Consider the following 21,392-nt stretch of genomic DNA (forward strand, 5'->3'; position numbering starts at 1 on the left):
CCAGGGTTGCTGTGCGAAGTGGGGCTGTGCGGCTCCATGCGGCGTCGGCAGGTCACGGGGCAGGCCAGCGGCTTCGTTGGCGACGTCACAGTGGTTTCTCCTCTTGAACAGCACAAAACACACAGTTCCCAGTGCTGCAGGTCGAGAAAACTGAAGTCTTTGGTGTCCCTGAGACTTCCAACAGGAGGCAAGCTCTTCGCCAAGCCCTTGAACAACTCTTTCAAGCAGGACACACAGCAAAGTTCACGGTTTGCACTCTTTTCAGGCAGAAGCAACAACTGCAGGCCATTCCAGCAAAGCAACACAGCAAAGGGACAGTGCTCTTCCTGCAGCTCTTCAGCTGTTCTCCTGAGCAGAGGTTCCTCTTGATTCCAGAAAGATTCTAAACGTCTGGGGTTTTCGGTCTTCTTCTTATACCTTTCTTCCTTTGAAGTTGGCAAACTTCAAAGCAAAGTCTCAAGTGTTTGCCAGATCCTTCCATGTCTAGGCCAGGCCCCAGACACTCACCAGAGGGTCGGAGACGGCATTGTGTGGGGGCAGGCACAGTCCTTTCAGGTGTGAACGACCACTCCTCCCTCCCCTCTAGCTCAGATGGCTCATCTGGATATGCAGGCTCCACCCTCCACCCTTTTGTGCCACGGTCTAGAGAGGTGCAAAACAGCCCAGCTGTCAAACTGACACGGACAGACAATCCACAAACAGGCAGAGTCACTGAATGGTTTAAGCAAGAAAATGCATACTTTCTAAAAGTGACATTTTCAAACAGACAATTTAAAGACCAACTTCACTAAAAGATGTATTTTTAAATTGTGAGTTTAGAGACCCTACACTCCACATTTTTATCTGCTCTCAAAGAGAATTTGCGCTTTAGGGATATTTAAAGGCAGACCCCATGTTAACCTATGAGAGAGACAGGCTTTGCACAGTGAAAACCGAATTTGACAGTATTTCACTGTTAGGACATATAAAACACACTAGTATATGTCCTACCTTAAACATACACTGCACCCTGCCCCTGGGGCTACCTGGGGTCTACCTTAGGGTTGCCTGACATGTAATAAAAGGGAAGGTTTAGGCCTGGCAAGTGGGTACACTTGCCAAGTGGAATTGGTAGTTTAAAACTGTACACACAGACACTGCAGTGGCAGGTCTGAGCCATGTTTACAGGGCTACTAATGTGGGTGGCACAACCAGTGCTGCCGGCCCACTAGCAGCATTTGATTTACAGGCCTTGGGCACCTCCAGTGCACTTTACTAGGAATTACCAGTAAATAAAATATGCCAATCATGAATAAACCAATCAACAGTACAATTTACCTAGGGAGCACATGCAGTTTAGCATTGATTGGCAGTGGTTAAGTGCGCAGAGACAATAAACCAGCAAAAACAGACCTGAAGAACTAGGAGGAAGAAGGCAAAAGGTTTGGGGATAACCCTGCAAAAGGGCCATTTCCAACAGTGGCCAAGCAGGTGTTGCTAAGGGGACATCAGTTTTTCAGTCGCCATAGTGACACTGGCACCTGTGTCCCTGTTGGCCTCAGCCTCAACACCATTTATCAGAGGATGCTGCCTGTACTTACCCTTATTAAGGGGACATGCAGAAAGGGTGGCAAAGCCAGTGCCCCCATCAGAGACTAACACTGCTTCAGTTTTCACTCGAACCAACCCAGACCCCACTACAGTCCCTAAAGTGAGTCCAGCTACACCCTTAGACCGACTGCTACTAGTAGTCCACCACTACTACTATTGCTGGGGGCACTAGAAGTAGAAGTGGGGTTGGCAGTGGTGGTTGGCTTGGTGCCTTTCGTAGGGCAGAAGCTGTCTCCTGGCCTGGGGCCTTTGTTCTTACAGACATAGCACCAAGGCTTTTGGAAGCTGGAGGAGGAGGAAGAGGATTTGCCCCCACCCCAGAGGAATTTTGTGGGCCTGATGAAGACTCTCTGGATTTTTCTTTGTCCCCACCCTTCTCCTGGTGCTTACCTGTATCTTTCTTTTTGTGGTCACCACCTGTATGAGCTTTTCTGCTCACCTTGGTGCGGACTTATTTATCTACCTTCTTTCCCATTTCTTGGGGAGAAGTCAGATCAGAGTCCACCAGGTACTAATGCAACAAATCAAACACACAGTTATTCAAAATATGCTCTCTCAAGATGAGGTTGTACAAGCCCTGATAATTATTGACTTTGCTCCCATGCAAACAGCCTACCAGAGCTTTCACAGAACAGTCCACAAAATCTACCCAATCGTGGGAGGACTCTTTCCTGATCTCCCTGAACTTTATCCTGTATTGTTCAATGGTTAGACCACACCCATCAAGAAGGGTTGTTTTGAGAACTAATTGTCTGCATCCTCTTCTCTGACAGTTAGGAGTCTGTCCCTACCCTTGTCAGAGAAGGAGAGCCACAAAATGGCAGCCCACTGCCTTTGGTGGACCCTCTGTACCTTACAGGCCCTCTTCAAAGCAGTGAACCACTTGTAGATGTCATCCTCCACTTTGTAAGGGGGGACTACCTTCTTCACGTTCCTGGAATCAAAAGAGTCCTCCCTGACCTTAGTGTCCCTGAAACTAAAACTGCTGCCACCATGGGGCGCTAACCCCAAACCCTGCCTCCCTCTCTCTCCACTGTCAAGGCCTCGCTATCTAGGGCTAGCTGCTGCTGTTGTAGCCACAGCTTGGCCTCCTCTAGACTCAGTTGCCTGAGTTCCCTATCCAAGGAGTCTTCTCCCGAAGTTGAGCAGTGTGTCCCTTCAGATACTGAGGAGACATGAGAGTGAGCAGAGGAGGATCTGTCACTATTCTTAGTTACCCTCTCAACCAACCCCCTGGGCACAAGGGGGGCTACTTGTATGGCTTCCCCTCCCACTACCAGTAGTGCTCCCAGCAGGGCTCTCTGATCCTCTAATGGACCCTGTTGACCCTCCTCAGTGTCTAGATCCTGTGTTTAGAACCCTGGGGGGGGTACATGGCGCATGGTTAAAGTGGTATAGGTGGTGTAGGTGTTCCTAGCTATCCTAATTCTTAGTCTCCCTACAGAGGTTTGGAGCAAGGGCTATGCCTAAACTCCTAGCTTCCTCAAATTTCAGGGACTAATTCCCTGACACTAAGTACAGAGTGTACCTCTTTTGTAGAAAGTACCAAGTGACAGAGTGGTAAGGCAGTTGCAAGTGCTTATCCCACTGCTGCCACCAATGTATGAAGCTGGCCTGGTGTGTGGTGGGTACCTAAGGTGCTTACATCTTTTACCAGGTCCAGGTATCCCCTAATAGTGAAGTGTAGGCAGTGTCTAGAGGCCAGGCTCTCTAGAGGTAGCTGTGGATGAGCAGCCAAGGCTTATCTAGGAGACGTGCAAAGCTCATGGAATACCACTGTAGTCACACAGTACTTACACATATGAAAGAAAACACTGTTACAAAAATAAAAGTAGTTTATTTTAGTGACACAATTACCAAAAGCACTAGATAGACAACTCTCCAACAGGAGGTAAGTAACACACTAGATATGTACAATAGTAATCAGGAATAGGCATGAATAGCAATAGAAAACAGTGCAAATGCAAATAGACAGTAGTGACCCTGGGGGAGCCCAGACCATATACTAAAGAAATGAGATGCAAGTGTACGACCCCCACCCAGGTACGTGGAATCTGTAGAGGGGCGCCAGAGGAACCAGGGTGCCCCCCAGCGACCAGGAAGAGAGGAGTAAGTTACTGGATTTTCCCCAAACTAACAAAAGGAATGAAAATAAGGATAATGCAACACCCAGACAAGACTGCAAGAAACCAGCGCCAGATTCATAAAGAAGAAGACCTGAAAAAGAAGGGGACCAACTCCAGAACTTGTAGAAGTGTCTGGTGGTGGCAGGGGCCACTACCCGCTCATCTGTGGTTGCAGGAGTTGGTCGACGGTACAACGAAGACAGTCAGCAATGTGGCCCTGGAGTCGAAGAAGAGTTCCAGGAGGATGCAATCGACGTCCCACACCGGATGGAAGATTGCTGTCGGTCTGTGGCGCGGAAAAGCCACCAACAAGCCTTGGCCTTGGATGAAAAGTGGAGCTGCCGGGGACCAGCAAGGTCCAGGGGTACTCAAATCATGGAGGGGAGTCCCAGGGCACCCTCCGCAATGCAGAGAGTCCACAGAAGGAGAGGCAGCCTCCACAGAAGGCCCAATAGAAAAGGATCCAGGAGTCTCAGAGGAGCTCACGCAGCACAACTGAAGAAGGGTCCCATGCTGCAGGAGAAGCATGCAGAGGGCTGTGCATCGCAGGAAAGAGTGCTGAGGGTTGGGGCTACACAGAGCCTGAAGATCCCTTTGTGGAGATGCTAACAAGCCTTGGTAGCTGCATGAGACGCAGAGCACTGGGGTACTGTCCTGCGTGTGAATGCAAGGGCTTACCTTCATTAAAGTTGTACAGCTGCCAGAGAGGACCAAGAGGAACACTCCAGAAGACCATCCATGACGCAGGATCCATGCAGCACAGGATGAGAGGCGATCCATGCAGCCGGTTGTCGATGCAGTTGGTGCCTGCGGATGCAGGGGAGTGACTCCTTCACTCCAATGGAGATTCCTTCTTCCTTCTCATGCATACTGAAGACTTGCTGCCCTCAGAGGATGCACAGCTGGGGAAATGTTGCAGAAGCTGGAAGGAGCTGGTGAAACAATGTTGCTGGGCGAAGTTGTCACTGGAGCTGCAGATTGTAGGCTCCTGTGGAGTACAGTTGCAGTTCCAGTGGCCAGAAGTCGAAGCAGACGTTGCAGAGTAGTCCTGCTGGAATCTTGCAAGTCAAATACGAGGACCGACTATAGGAGGCTGGCCTGGTTTGTAGTGGGTACCTACGGTACTTACACCTTATACCAGGTCCAGTTATCCCTTATAAGTGCAATGTAGACAGTGTCTAGAATTCAGGCTCTCTAGAGGTAGCTGTGGATGAGCAGCCAAGGCCTAACTAGGAGACCTGCAAAGCTCATCCAATACAACTGTAGTCACACATTACTCCCACACATGAAACAAAATACTCAGTGTTACAAAAATAGAGGTACTTTATTTTGGTGTCACAAATGCCAAAAATAACACAGAGACTATACTCCCTTAGGAGGTAAGTAATACACAAATTATATACAATATTATGTGGACATAACCTGTACAAACAGTTAGAAAACAGTGCAAATTGTGACAATCACAATAGTTAGAAGTGGGCCTAGGGAGAACACAAACCATATACTAAGAATGTGGAATGCAAAAGTCGGTTTCCCATCTTGGAAAGTGTAGTGTGTAGAGGGGCGCTGGGAGTATTAGAAAACACCAAAGGTAAGTAATATAACCCACCCCAGAGCCCAGGAAAGCAGGAGTAAATCACAGTAACATTTTCCAGAACACGAGAAAGAAGATTATGCAAGAACCAGAAGAGACTGCAAGACTCCAAAAATGGATTCCTGGACCTGCAGACCTGTGGAAGAAGGGGACGAAGTCCGAGAAGCACTGAGGAGTCCAGGGAGAACAGGAGCCCCTGCTAACCGAGATGAAGGTGCAAAAGAAGAACCAAAGGTGAAGAACAACAGTCAGTAGTGCACCGAAGAAGACAGATGCGGGTTCCTGGTTGGTGCAGATGATGTCCCACGCCTGAGGGATGATTGCAGTCTGGTTTGCGTCACTGGATTGCGCCAACAAGCCTTGGCATATGCAAAGCTTGCGGTTAGCGGAAAATGCCCCTGCCTGGGACAAGTAGAGACCTGGTGGACTCTACCCAGGAGGTGGAGTCAGAAGGGGCTCTCAGCAACTCAGAGAGGCCTCATAAGAGTCCCACAGCACGGGGACAAAGAAGGTGCAAAAGGAGACCCACGCAGCACTATACAAAGGGATCCCACGCCAATGGAGAACCACTCGGGAAGCTGTGCGTAGCAGGAAGGAGTGCTGGGGGCCGGAGCTGTGCGGTGCGGGAAGAACTTTGTGGAAGGATGCCAACAAGCCTTGGCAACTGCAAATCACACGGTGCACGGGGGTACTGTGTTGCGTGGGGCGGCAAGCTCTTACCTCCACCAAAGTTGGACAGTTGGACGTCAGGACCATCAGGACCACTTCAGTCCTCCACCCGTGTTGCTGGATCCACGCACTTTGTCAGGGGAGGGGACCCACGCCACCAGTTGCTGCAGAGGGGTGCCTGCTGAAGCAGGGAAGTGACTCCTTCTCTTCAAGGGAGATTCCTTTGTTCTTCTGGTGCAGGCTTAAGACAGCCAGTCCTCGGAGGATGCACGACCTGGAAACAGTTGCAGTTGCTGGCAGGAGCTGAAGATACAGTGTTGCAGAAATCGTCTTTGCTTCTTTGTTGCAGTTTGTAGAGTTCCTGGCGGGTCCAGATACAGTTTAGTTGGTAAGAAGGTGACGTAAAGGATGCAGAGGATTCCTGCTGGAGTCTTGCAATCCGAATCTGAAGAACCAACCAAGAGAGAGACCCTAAATAGCGCTGAAAGGGGGATTGGTCTGCTACACAGGTAAGCTCCTATCAGGGGAGCGCTCTGACATCACCTGCTGGCACTGGCCACTCAGATGCTCCCAGAGTGCCCTGCCAACTAGGAATCCAAGATGGCAAAACCCAGGGACCCTCTTGAGGAGCTCTGGGCACCACCCCTGGCTTCGTGATGGACAGGGGAGTGGTCACTCCCCTTTCCTTTGTCCAGTTTCACGCCAGAGCAGGGACTAGGGGTCCCTGAACCGGTGTAGACTGGATTATGCAAGGAAGACACCATTTGTGCCCTTCAAAGCATTTCCAGAGGCTCTGGGAGGCTACCCCTCCCAAGCCTGTAACACCTATTTCCAAAGGGAGAGGGTGTAACACCCCTCTCCCAAAGGAAATCCTTTGTTCCGCCTTCCTGGGCTTGAGCTGCTTTAGCAACAGGAGGGCAGAAACCTGTCTGCTAGGTGGCAGCAGCAGGGGCTGCCTGGAAAACCTCAGAAGGCTACAATGGCAATACAGGGGGTCCTCTAAGGAGCCCCCAGAGTGCATGGAATCATACAACCAATGCTTGCAAAAGCCTTGGGGTATGATTCCAACATGTTTGATACCAAACATGCCTATGTTCAGAGTTACCAATATTTGGATGGACATAGGTAGTGACCTATGTCCAGTACACAGGTACAATGCTGTCCCCGCACTCACGAAGTCCAGGAAAATGGTCCTGGAGGTTGTGGGGGCTTCTCTGCTAGTGCAGGGGTGGCCTCACACACAGGTATTCTGCACCCTGCCTTCAGGGCTGGAAGGCCTGCGATAGGGGTGACTTATAAGTGATCTGGTGCAGTGTAAATGGCAGTGAAAGGGTGCATGCACCTTTTCACACAGGCTGCAATGGCAGTCCTGTAGAAGCCTTTGCATGGGCTCCCCATGGGTGGCAAAAGAATTGCTGCAGCCCGTAGGGATCCCCTTCAACCCCAGTGCCCTGGGTACCTAGGTACCATATACTACGAACTTATAGGGGGGGGACCAGTATGCCAATTTTGGGTGAAATACTGGGTTACCAGTATGCAGTGACAACATTTAAAGGAGAGAGAGCATAATCACTGGGGGTCCTGGTTAGTAGGATCCCAGTGAACACAGTCAAACACACTGACATCAGGCACAAAATGTGGGTAACCGTGCCAAAAAGAGGGTACTTTCCTACACCCACCCAAGAGGGAGACCCTAAATAGCCCTGGAAGGGGGATTGGTCACCTAGCCAGGTGGCCACCTAATAGGAGGGGGCTCTGACGTCACCTGCCTGACCTGGCCACTCAGATGCTCCAAGAGGTCTCTGCCCACCTTCGATTCAAGATGGCAGAATCAAGGGACCCTCTGGGCACCACCCCTAGGATGGTGATGGACAGGGGATTGGTCACTCCCCTTACCATTGTACAGTTTTGCACCAGAGGAGGGACTGGATGTCCCTGAACCGGTGCAGAATGGTTTATGCAAGGAGGGCACCAAATGTGCCCTTCAAAGCACACCGGTGGCTTGGGGAGGCTACCCTCCCAAGGAATGTAACACCTATTTCCAAAGGGAGAGGGTGTTGCCACCCTCTCCCAAAGGAAATTGTTTGTTCAGCCTTCCTGGGCTTGAGCTGATCAGGCAGCAGCAGGGCAGAAACCTGTCTGAGGGGTGGCAGCAGCACGGGCTGCCCGGAAAACCCCAGAAAGCTGGTAGGAGCAATACTGGTGGTCCTCTAAGGAGCCCCGTGAGTGCATGAAATCATACTTCCAATGCTGGCAACAGTATTGGGGTATGATTCTGACATGTTTGATACCAAACATACCTAGGTTGAACAGGGAGTTACCATTATGTAGCAGGACCTATGTCCAGTACACGCGTAAAATGGCATCTCCGCACTCACAGAGTCCATGACAATGGAGCTGGAGTTCGTGGGGTCACCATGCTGGGTCACCCTCACACTCTGGTACCTGCACCCTGCCCTCTGGGCTAGGAGGGCCTACCATAGGGGTGACTTACAGTGACCTGTTGCAGTGAACTGTAGTGCGAAAGGGCGCATGCAATGGCAGGCCTGCACATACACTTTGCATGGGCTCCCCATGGGTGGCATAATACATGCAGCAGCCCATTAGGGACCTCTGGTGCCCCAGTGCCCTGTGTACCATATACTAGAGATTTATATGTGGGCACCAGTATGCCAAATGTTGGGCGTGTGTGGTCCAAGCAACTAAATTTAAAGGGAGATAGCATAGTCACCGGGGTCCTGGTTTGCAGGATCCCAGTGAACACATTCAAAACATACTGACAACAGGCAAAAAGTGGGGTTAACCATGCCAGAAAGAGACTACTTTCCTACAAGTATGTATTAAATTTGGAATTTATATTGGTGTTAAAGTCCATCATAATAAGCTTAGGAATCAATATGGTATCATGGCTAAAGTGATATGATATTCACTTGACCAAGGTGAAGAATGATCCTCTAGATATGATCCTGGTGCAACCTTCACTAGTTCTCACCTTTTACTTTGTTGAAGGTCGTACTTGTCCTGAATGTGAATAAGACTGGCAGAGCTGGTGATAGAAATGTTGTTGTGTGTGATCTATAAGGCAGATGCAACTCTAGGGCTGCCCTTTGCTGCAACAGTCTGTCATGCTGTTGTAGGTCTAAGGATCACTGGTTAGGATGTGTGAAATAATTGAGGTAGGTAGCATTTATATAGCGCTGAGATGCAGTGGGCACTGTACATTACTTGGTGGAATGGAAAAGGATCTATAAGATTGGCCCCATCAAGTGGGGGTTATTTAAATACATTTTTAGGCAGAGAAAGGGTAAATGATTTGCCAAGATTCACAGGATGTTGAAGCAAGCACCAAAGCCTGGATTGGTACCTTGCTGCCCATGTTCCAAAGTCAGCAGCTTATACAGTCGGCCACATCTCCTGCTCATATGTACATCGATTTCCTTACTATTGTCTGGTTGCAAACAGTAAATGTCAATAAATGTAATTAAAAAATCATTAGTGTCATCAAACTATATGTTTTGTGTGTCAAAGGGATCACACAAATACTATGGATTCTTTCTAGGTGATGCCCAAGGGAGTCTTTAGAAAACTCTCTTGGTCTTGAGCAATGTTGGTTATCTTTCAAATTTTAGGAAATCACAGTTGCAGTCCTGTATGGAGTTTGGGGCATTGACAGTTGCTACAGTTAATGGCCAAGCTCACGTTGTCAGTGGTGTCTGTTTATTCCTTAACTGTAAAGGTAGATAAATCAATCAATCAGAATACAATGAAGTGCAGCAAATCACCCGTCAGGGTCTGAAGGCGCTGGGGTTGCAAGCTGCTTCACGGTGCTCTGTTTATTTGAACAGTCATGCCTTGAGTCCTTTCCTGAATTCCTAGAGCGATGTGCCGTTCCTGAGGTGCAGGGGAAAGTCATTCCTGGCTTTGGCCACTAGGTGAGACAAAGAGCGTCCTCCCCTCTTGGCTCGTCGGATCCGGGGGGATGTAAAGAGGAAGGTGGAATCGCAGGTGTCTGGTCAGCTGGCGGACGGTCATTCATTTATTGATGTATGCTGGCCCTTCGTTGTGCACCATGAACTGGCATCTCTTCTCGATCGGGGTTCTCTGGGTTCTTCCGGTAAGGTCTGGGGTGATCCATTTGAGGGCGTCTCCCTGGATTCCAATTTGGTGGAGTACGTTAATCAAGATGTGGTGGAAGACTGTGTCGGGGACAGCTGACAGGTCCAGCAGGATGAGGGCTGCTGTTTCGCCGTGGTCCAGGAGGGCCCTGATGTCATCGGAGGCTGCGATCAAGGCTGTCTCGGTGCTGTGGTTGGCTTGGAATCCAGATTGCGAGGGGTTCAGGAGGATTTAGTGTTCCAGGTGTTTGGTGAGTTGCTCGTTGATTGCCTTTCGAGAACCTACACCGGAAAGGGGAGCAAGGAGATGGGCAGGTGGGTCTTAATATCTAAGCGAGTCATGTTTTAATGCCCTCTCCATGGGAAACTATGATTTCTTTTCAGCAGCCTCATACTCTTAAAGTAATATTTTTAGCAGTCTTAATAAGTAGTTTTAATGCCAGGTTTTCTGCTTGACAATCCTATATGTGTTGTTGCGTGTTCGGTCTTACAAGTCATAGGTAACTGTTTGTCGAATAATTAATGGTAGGTAGGTAAAATAATGTTTTCATAAAGCCTAGATGTTGAAATGATACAAGGGAATGAGGCAGGGTCAAGTGGTGGTGGTAAGACATCTCTCTGATTGAAGAGATGATCTTACCAAGGATGACAGGACTTGCAAGATTACAAATGTTGGCAAACACTTCCATCACCGTCGGTTATGTTTGGTAGGAAGAAGTTCAAGAGGGCACTTAAAAACTTTACTTTCAGAAATCGGTGAATTTACTTCAGAGAGTGCTGTAAAATTCTGAATTGCCTGTGGGCATAAATAATTGACTTTGCGTTATCAGCTATATTTTCTACTGTTCTTTGGTTTTTCTTCGGTTTGAGCACATATTAATTCTATTGCACATAGAAAAGTGTTTGCTAATTCACATCTCAGTTGTGGACAGACTTCTCTCCTTTTCCTGCGTTTTACACCATTGACAATGTGTGTTCCCCCCTCTGTGAGCATCTGATGGTTCAGTTCCTCTCAGACTAGCCCTACCTACCAAGTCACCTTTTATTTCTGTATTTACTACACCAGCTGCAGACTATAATATTGTCTTCAATTGATTTGTTGCTCCGCCTGCTGCTTTTTTTCATCCTGCTTCAGTGACCGTCATACTTTTGCAGATATCATCTTGGCCCACCATACTTGTGCAGTTATCATCCTGACCCATAATACCTGTGCAGATATCATCCTGGCCTACCACACTTGTGCAGGTATGATCCTGAAACACCATACCTGTGGAGCTCTCATCCTGACCCACCTTATGCAGATATCATCCTTACCGACCATACTTCTGCAGGTATCATTTTGACCCACCATACTTGTGCAGATCTCATCCTGACACACCATACTTTTGCAGATATCATACTGACCGATAATACCTGTGCAGCTATCATCCTGGCCTACCGTACCTGTTCAGTTATGATCCTGATCTGCCATACCTGTGCAGATGTCATCCTGACCCACCTTACTTGTGCAGATATCATCCTTACCCACTATACTTGTGCAGGTATAATCCTGACCCACCATACTTGTGAAGCTCTCATCCTGACCCACCCTACGTGTGAAGCTCTCATCCTGACCCACCCTACGTGTGCAGATATCACCCTGACTCACCATACCTGTGCAGATATCATCCTGACCCACCATACCTGTGCAGATATCACCCTGACTCACCATGTCTGTGCAGATATCATCCTGACCCACCATACCTGGGCAGATATCATCCTTCACCATAATTGTGCAGATATCATCCTGATCCACCATACTTGCACAAATATCATCATACTTCTGCGCTGTTGTATCATCTTGACCCACCCACCGTACTTGAGCAGGTACTATCCTGGCCCACCGTATAGTGTAGATATCATCCTGACCCTCCATACTTGTACAGATACCATCCTGACCCACCATACTTGTGCAAATATTATCCTGACCCACCATACGTGTGCAGATATCATCTTGACCCACCATACTTGTGTGGTATCCTCCTTACCACACTTTTTTCTTTACATGTCCTGACAGTGAAATACTACCAAATTCGGTTTTCACTGTTGCAAGGCCTAGCTCCCTTATAGGTTAACATGGGGGCTGCCTTTAAATGTTATTAAAGCACAGAGTACCTTTGGGAGCAGATATAAATGTGGAGATAAGGGTCTCTGAGCTCACAATTTTAAAATACATCTTTTAGTGGAGTTGGTTTCTAGATTGTGTGTTTGAAAATTCCACTTTTCGAAAGTGGGCATTTTCTTGCTTATACCATTTCTGTGACTCTGCCTGTTTGTGGATTCCATGTCTGGGTCAGTTTGACAGTTGAGCTGGTAGCACCTCTCTCTAGACAGTGACACAAAGGGAGCTGGGGTGTAGCCCGCATATCCTGATGAGCCATCTGTGCTGGAGGGGAGGAGTGGTCACTCACACCTGAATGGGCTGTGCCTGCCCTCACTCAATGCAGTCTCCAACCTCTTGGTGTGTGGATAGGGCCTGGCCTGGACAAGAAAGGATCTTACAGACACCTGAGACTTTACTTTGGAGTTTAGCAACTTCAGAGGCAGAAAGGGGTGTAAGTAGTGAAGCCAAAACCCCAGACTTTAGATTACTTCAAGGATTCAAGAGGAACCATTGCCTGGAAAAGAGCTGAGGAGAAGTGGTGCCCTGGCCTGTGACCGTGCTGTGTTGGGCTACACTGCAGTTGCTGCTTCTGCCTTGCAAGGGGACAGAGACTGGACTTTGTTGCATTCCTGCTTGAGAAGTTACTCCAAGGGCTTGGAGTAGAGCTTGCTTCCTATTTTGAAGCCTCAAGGACAGCAAAGGCTTCACCAACCAGACCTAAAACTACTTGCTATGGACTCTTGCTTGCCAGAGGGTGCCATTCCAGTTCCTGGATCCTTGGAAGTGAATACCTGGAGAAAAAACAATCTGACGACGCCGTGCGACTTCGCAAAGGACGCTGCTGCCTGGAACCACAACGTCGCTTGCCCCGAGGCCACGGAGCTCTTTGAGTGCGATGAATCCGACAACCCTGTGAGCTGACACCGCTACCCCGGAACCGTGACGCCGCCTGCTCCCAGGCCATGGACCTCCTAGAAGTCTGACAACCCTGTAGACCTCGCGTTGCTGCAGCCGCTGATTCCGCCCAACTTCGTTGACACCAGAGTGTCATAAGTCCAACATCGGTGATGATCCGACGCCATCGCAATGCCTGCGGCCCTGTGATGTCATTGCAACGCTGTGAGGTTGCCCTGCAGCATTGTGACTCCACATCTACCACTGACTTCGCATCTGATGCCGCTTCACCTCCACCGCCTTGTAGTGAGGACCTGACGCTGTTGCGCGACGCCGCAGTCCTTCTGCCCCGTGGCACCGAAACCCACGCCGCCTCAGACCCCGCGAAGCCGCTCTCCCCGACTCCGTGCACCGTCCTGTTTTCTACTTGTTTCTTAAGGTACTGTACCGGGGTGGGGGGGGGGGGCGAACGACTCCGTAAACAGTGCCATTGTCGTTGCATTGTAGAAAACTATTCTGTCACGACGCCGCATAATACCAACTTGTAGTATTTGTCCCTCAAGGCACAGTTTTCTTGCTTTTAAGTGCTAAATTTGTCATTTTAACTGTATATTGTGGATTTTTATCATATTTCATCTTGTTTATTCAGATAAAATATTTACTATTTTTCTAAACCTGTGTTGTGTCATTTTGTAGTGGTTCACTGTATTACTGTGGGTGTTTGTACAAATACTTAACACATTGTCTCTGAGTTAGGCCTGCCTGATTGTGCCAAGCTACCAAGGGGGTGAGTGGGGGTTAACTGAGTGCGATTCTCCTTTACCCTGACTAGCGTGAGTGTCCTTGCTTGACAGGGGGTAACCTAACTGCCAACCAAAGACCACATTTTTAACACTTGTGCAGGTATCATCCTCCACCATACGTGTGTAGATATCATCCCGGCCCACGATACTTGTGCAGATATCATCCTGGCCCACCATACTTGTTTGGTATCATCCTGACCCACCATACTTGTGCAGGTATTATCCTGAACCACCGTACTGGTGCCCATATCATCCTGGCCCACCATACTTGTGCCAATATTACCCTGGCCCACCATACTTGTACAGATATCATCCTGGTTCACCATACTGGTGCAGATATCATCCTGACCCTCCATACTTGTGAAGATATCATCCTCCTCCATTCTTGTGGAGATATCATCCTGGCCCACCAACTGTTGTTCAACTGTTGAACAAAGGAACAGTTCCCAAAACAAGTGCGACCCCTTCCCCAAGACTGAATAAAACAAGTGACACCCCCTTGCCCACGTCAGCACAATCTCACCCTTCCCTTAGTATTTCTACCCCTAAGCTCCAGGGGACTAGTGAGAGAGTATTAGATTGGGTCTTTTGCAGATGGCCTTTCCAGAATCCAAAGGGTTCATAACTATACATCCTGCCTGACATTTGCCATGTACCACCTAGGTCACATCCCAGTAGATCTGGAAACCCTGCTCCGGCTTCAGTCAGCCGACGGATGGAGTGTAGAAAACTGTCAGATTCAACCTACCTCGCTTACAGAAGTCTGAGTGAATATTCTCTGAACAACTAGCTATGTTTGTTTCTTGAGAGCTCTGTGTAAATTACAGTACATGCATGCTTTAGAGTTTAATGGAAGACAATGTTAGTTATGCCCTGTGTTGTAATTTATGTATTGAACACTGCGCCCTGAAAAAATGGCATTAAATCTCTTTTTTAAATCTCTACAGAGAGTGGACCCATGTAAACATATAAAGGAGAGAAAGAGGAACGGAAGTAAAAACCTGTGAAGTTATATCTACAAAAAAGACTTTTATTAAACTTGAGTACTCAGAGACCAAAGAGTCTTGCAAGAGATGGGATCATGCACACAAGCAGGTATATCTCTTCTATGAAAGATACATCCAGTGAGTTGAAGAGGCTGAACTGAGTATTCAGTGAATGCAGTACAGTGAACTGTCCCCACCCAGTGTACAACAGGACACAAATGCAAACTTGGGTGTGAGACTAGGATGGGGTGTGTGAAGAAGTGAAGCCTCTGCTCTGATGATGAAATGCAGTAAATCCTCAGTCCACAGCAACTAGCGAAAGTACAGCTGACGTTTGGAAGGTTTTACCACTGTGTGACATGCTGCTGTGCCCCATGCGGCTGTTTGTTTTTAAATGCATGTGCACCGCTGTAATCAGAGCAGAAGACCCCAGCTCTATTCAATAAACAATGCAGATGTAAGAAGTATGGAAACAATTTTAGTGACCATTCAGGGCTACTGTTGAAACACCATGCAACAAATGTGGGAATATCTTTATAATTTCTACAACTAAAGGGCACCTAACTTCAGCCCACGCTCTGGAACCTTCTCCACATGGCCAACTGAATGTCAGAAGAGCTTCGTATGTGTGTGTGACCTGCATTGCTTCAGGAGGCTCATGGATTCTGGACTTACTTAACGCCCAAACCCTCCTTCTTCTCCGGCTTTGTAAAACTCTATATGAAACACATACGTTGGATGTTCTATTGTGTTATAGTAGAAATATTTATAGATTCAGAAATCACTTCAGTTCAATTATTTATCCCACTGGGAAGCTCATCAGAAGAGATACATTGAGAAACGCAGGTGGAGTGAATGCAGGATGCATTTCAGTAACTCCCCTGCTTCACTATACCATCAGGCATTACATGCTGGCAGTAACTTAAATGAAAGTCGTGAGTGTGGGGCCATACATTCAGGGGACCCAACAAATCAATGGTTAACCCACAGAAAAGAAAAACCATACATATGCAGGGAATGTGGGATGAAGTTTAATCAACTAACTCACTTAAAAAGTCATCAACAAACACATACTGGATTAAAACTGCATACCTGCAGTGAATGTGGCAAGAGTTTCAGTCGCTCGTCCAACCTTAGGACCCATCAGCGGATGCACACAGGAGAAAAACCATACAAATGTAGTGAATGTGGTAAGAGTTTCAGTCGTTTAGCAATCTTTAGGACACATCAGCACACACACACAGGAGAAAAGCCATACCCTTGCAGTGAATGTGACAATAGTTTCAGTGACTCATCAAGCCTTAGGACCCATCACCGCACACACACAGGGGAGAAACCACACACATGCAGTGAATGTGGGATGAGCTATATGTGGTTAATAAGCTTAAAGACCCATCAGCTAACCCATACAGGAGAAACACCACACAAATGCAGTGAATGTGGGAAGAGTTTCAGCCGTTCATCAAGTCTGAGGGTCCATCAGCGTACATACACAGGAGAAAAACCACACTCATGCAGTGAATGTGGGATGAGCTATAAGTGGTTAATAAGCTTAAAGAGCCATCAGCTAACCCATACAGGAGAAACACCACACAAATGCAGTGAATGTGGGAAGAGTTTCAGCCGTTCATCAAGTCTGAGGACCCATCAGTATACACACACAGGAGAAAAACCACACACATGTAGTGAATGTGGTAAGAGCTTTAATCGTTCATCAAACCTAAAGATTCATCAGCGAATACATACGGGAGAAAAACCCTATGCATGCAGTGAATGTGGGAAGGATTTTAATCGGTTGATGCTCCTACAGTGCCATCAGAGAACACACACAGACGAAAAACCATACAAATGCAGTGAGTGTGAGATGAGCTTTAAGCAGTCATCAGCCCTAAAAGGGCATCAAAGAACACACACAGGTGAAAGGCCATACAGATGTGGTGAATGTGGGAAGAGCTTTTCTCTGGCATCCATACTAACACATCATCAGCGAACGCATACAGGTGAAAAACCACACATGTGCAGTGAATGCGGGAAGAGTTTCAGTGGCTCGTCAAACCTTAGGATGCATCAGCACATACACACTGGTGAAAAACCATACAAGTGCGGTGAATGCGGCAGGAGTTTTAATCGACTAGTACACTTGCATCGCCATCATCGAACGCACACTGGAGAAAAACCATATACATGTGGTGAATGTGGTAGAGATTTTATTCAGTTGGTAAACCTGCAGCACCATCAGCAAACACACTGTTTGAAACCCGCACATGTGCAGTGAATGTCGGTAAATCTTTATATTCTGTTTATTTCTAACACCTGCAGCAGCAATTGCACACAGGTAAAAGCCACACTCATAATGAATGTGGAATCATTTTCAGTGATTTAGCAAGCCTGTGTCATGTGAGCACAGATACAGGTTCATACAACCCATAGTGAATGTATGAAGACTTTCAGTGGCTTATGATGCCATAGGACCCATCAGGGCACATACATGAGAAACATCCTACAGATATGGTAAATGTGATATGTGTTTAATCAGGGGTGTGGAATTTATTAAAATATCTACTTGTCCAGGGGCCAGGTTGCTTCTCAAATCTACTTGTCCTGTAAAAAGATCTACTTGTCCCTTTGGTGCCATGTAGTGTGGCGACAAATTATGGCAGCAATCTCACTATGTAAGAGCTCTGATAATAGCCTCTCTGATTATGCCAGGGCTACTAACATAGTAGTGCTTGAATACTTGCAGTTTCAATCCCTACTGTAACTATTTCCTTATTTTGCCACCTTTCTGCAGATCTGCATACTGGGGCTGGAGGAAGCAGTAAGCAATAGTTCCAGGGCTGGAATGCCTTTGAGTCTGCAAACCTACTAACCTGCATGTTTTAAAGATTTTCACCAGCTTCTCTCTAATATTTTCCCATAATAAGAAAGGTTGGACATTTACTCCTGACAATGGCAGAATTAGAACTTCTTCCAGGGTTGGGAAGAAAGTGACTGGAGGGAAAATGAACTTGCAAATGCTCAATAGATTTTCACATGAGCAAATCTACACATCGTATTTACCCATGCTAAAATACAGTTCACAAATATTTTATAGGGGTACGACATATACCATGGGTGCACTTTTGTGACTTTCTTTAAGAATTTGGGGCCACATGTAGTTAGGTTCAGATTTGCGACCCGGGAATTGCGAGTCAGAGCGACTCGCAATTTGCGAGTCGCAAATCCGAATGTAGGATGGTGTCCCTGACACCATCTGTGATTCGCAAGGGCTTCGCAAATGCCCACCTCATGAATAATCATGAGGTGGGTCGCAATTTGCGACCCCTTGCGAATGGCGGCCCTCACAGGGATGGTGGCCTGCTGGATACAGCAGACCACCATGTCTGTGACTGCTTTTCAATAAAGCATTTTTTTTTTTTGTAATGCAGCCTGTTTTCCTTAAAGGAAAACGAGATGCATTAAAAAAATCGAAAAATGAAACGTTTTCGTTTCATTTTTTCAGAGCAGGCAGTGGTCCAGAGGACCACTGCCTGCTCAGAAAAAATGGTTATAGTGACATTCATAATGGGGAAGGGGTCCCATGGGGACCCCTTCCCTTTTGCTAAAGTGTTAGCACCCATTTGAAATGGGTGCAAACTGCGATTGATTTGCGCCCGCGTTCGTGGTCACAAAACCATCCTACATTGCCCTGTGAGTCGCAATTAAGAAGGGAACACCCCTTCCTAATTGCGAGTCGCAAACCCGTTTTGCGATTCGGTAACCAGGTTACCGAATCGCAAAACTGGGTTTGTGCATCGCAATGTGCTTTTTGCACGTCGCAAACAGCGAAAGTCGCTGTTTGCGACATGCAAAAAGCTACCTACATGTGGGTCTTGGTCCCTAATTAGGTCTGGTGTTAACAAAGACATTGTGTTTTTATTAAACTATTTCTCTCTCTTTCGGCTGGCTTTACTGTGAGTGATCGCATTCTGCTCTTCCACAAGGAGCATATTGGCACACAAAGTAGTTTTGTTCAGTGTCAGGAACTACAGTGGCAATCCGTGACGTAACAAAACTGGAGGGTGCCCCTTTGCAAAGAACATGGAGGAGCCGCCTCTCCAGACTCACTCAGAGCAGGTGCTGTGCTGAAGGGGCCCCCTGGAGGGCGGCTGCGGGGCCTTTGTTATGCCACTGGTGGCACCGTGTGCTTTTAGAGTTCAAAAACTTTCTGGTTTTTTTTTGCCAGTGTTTGTTACAATGTTGAGGGACTGGTAGCTCCCACAACAATAAAGTGTTACAAAAGTCATGTCAAAACAAGACACGCATTGATGAAACTAAAAGACTTATAAAAATATGTCAGATCAGTTGGCTTTGTCAGTGTTTGTTTATTTTCATGCTTCGCTTAATCGTGTTGAAAATGGTTACACTGATTTTCCATTAGAAATATTTTTGGGAAATACAAGCATGCATCAACACATTTTACTAAATGACACTTCATTTGCATCTAATCAGAGAGCATTCTGGGAGCATTATACTTAGCCTCATAGCCTAAACTTTAAACATGTGTATACACGTTTTTTTTTTTGTACTGGAACCAACGTCAGTAGTGAAGTGTGACCTTAAAACATTTATTTTCAGCACTCACCCTAATAATGAAGGCTTTCAAATAATGAACCATAAATACAAGTTCGAACAGCATTATCTTTTGGAAACACATTACCTCAACTGCAGAGAGTTCCACTCTCTGTAAACAGGCAGCCAAAGAGTTTGTGCTGCAGAGGGTTGGGCCTACTTGTCCCAAGGACAAAGTAAACATAAAAACTTGTTGCCCTTGACCCCAAACAAGATGTCCTGGGCGTCGGGCTATAGGAATTCCACATCCCTGGTTTAATAAACATGTTCGATCACCTACAATTCCATCAGTGATCACACTAGAACAAAACTCACATACATGCTTTGAGTGTGGGTAAATCTTTACTATGTATTTCTAACAATCCATTAGATGCCACACACAAGTAACAACCACACACATTGTGAATGTGGGATCAGTCCAGTTTATCAAACCTAAAGATTCATCAGTGGATGCACATGAGAAGAACATCCGTGTGCAGTGTATGTGGGAAGACTGTCATTCATTCAGGGACCACAAAGAACCATCTTTGAGAACCCCCAGGAGGAAAGCAATGCTGATGCAGTGAATATGGAAAATGATTAAACTTGCATTAAATTTGAGAACCCAGTGCGCCTGTGATACTGTAACTCTGAAAGTAAGAACATACATGCGCAGTGCGTGTGGCAATAGCCTGAGTCACTTGTGACAGAGCCCTTCTTCATACTACAGAGAACCTGCAATGCTGTGAATACTGCAGTGGACTTGGTTCAGGGGAACTGGTGTTGTGAGTCTTTCCGTGACTCACAACACCTTTGTTCTCACCGCACGAGTCAGGAATGAAGTTCAGTCCCATGACTGGCCCCTTCCTGGAGCACTTCCCTGGGGAGCACCCGGGTAAAAGAACAATATATAAGTTGGTGTTAAAGCTAAGGACCTGACATACAAAGATCAAAAGGGAGCTGTGTTTGGATTTTTGTGGTGGAGATTTATTGTATCCTCACATTCAAGCGAAATCTACCTTATGAAAGTTACCCAAGAAAAAAAGGCTGTGCTGATTCAATGAATGTAACAAACAAGAGTTCCTGGAGAAGAGTCTTCTGCATGTGGGTTTCTTCACCAAATGATTTGTAACTTTGTGGGTGGAGGGACCATCTGCATGCGGTATCGTACCTGCTGTTATAGCACTATCAGTTTGTTGAGGGAGCATGAAGGGCCTTGTGCACAATCCTTTGCTCCATCAAGAACAAGTGGACTGAAACCAGAGTGAGTGATACCAGATCTGTCCTTGTGATTTTGTCCTCTGTTGTTTTGTTTTCTGGAAGATAAGAAGATGTCTTTGCAGTAATCCATGTTGGCGATGACAACTGTACAAATGAGGTTCTTTTTAGTAGCAGCACAATCCTAAAGAGCAGATGAAGGTGGTGGGACATAATCTTAGTGAAGCTGACCTTGGGGGAGAGGGGATGCTTCTATGTCTGCATGGTTTCAACTAGAAGAAGGATTTAAGTTGCTATCTTCAGTAATAACCAGCGTTCAGAACCACAACACACAACTGCACTGAAATTATAGGAAAGACTGTGAATGTTATGAAGGAAGATAGAAACAAATGGTCTACAGCAAAAGAATATGGGCGAAGAACAAGTTACCTACCTATGGCAACACTCTTTCTGGTGCATACTTAGGCCCGTATTTATACTTTTTGACGCTAAACTGCGCTAACGCAGTTTAGCGTCAAAATGTTTTGCGCCGGCTAACGCCATTCTGAAGCACCATGCGGGCGCCGTATTTATTGAATGGCGTTAGCCGGCGCAAGCAGACCGGCGCTGCCTGGTGTGCGTGGAAAAAAAACACGTACACCAGGCAGCGCCGGCATTGGGAAAA

At 47.0% G+C, this 21,392-nt stretch overlaps 1 protein-coding gene across 1 annotated transcript in view; it reads left to right on the plus strand.

Annotated features, from left to right (window-relative positions):
* LOC138283658 (zinc finger protein 135-like) overlaps positions 1-21,190 on the plus strand; it is a 54,797-nt gene extending 33,607 nt beyond the window's left edge. Inside the window, exon 2 of the mRNA XM_069221593.1 lies at positions 14,882-21,190. Within this exon, the coding sequence (XP_069077694.1) occupies positions 15,783-17,195 (1,413 nt within the window). The 5' untranslated portion in view covers positions 14,882-15,782 and the 3' untranslated portion in view covers positions 17,196-21,190. The remainder of the gene's footprint in view (positions 1-14,881) is intronic.
* The last annotated feature ends 202 nt before the right edge of the window (positions 21,191-21,392 follow it).

This window comes from Pleurodeles waltl, chromosome 3_1 (assembly GCF_031143425.1).
Source record: "Pleurodeles waltl isolate 20211129_DDA chromosome 3_1, aPleWal1.hap1.20221129, whole genome shotgun sequence".
In the NCBI taxonomy this organism is placed as follows: domain Eukaryota; kingdom Metazoa; phylum Chordata; class Amphibia; order Caudata; family Salamandridae; genus Pleurodeles; species Pleurodeles waltl.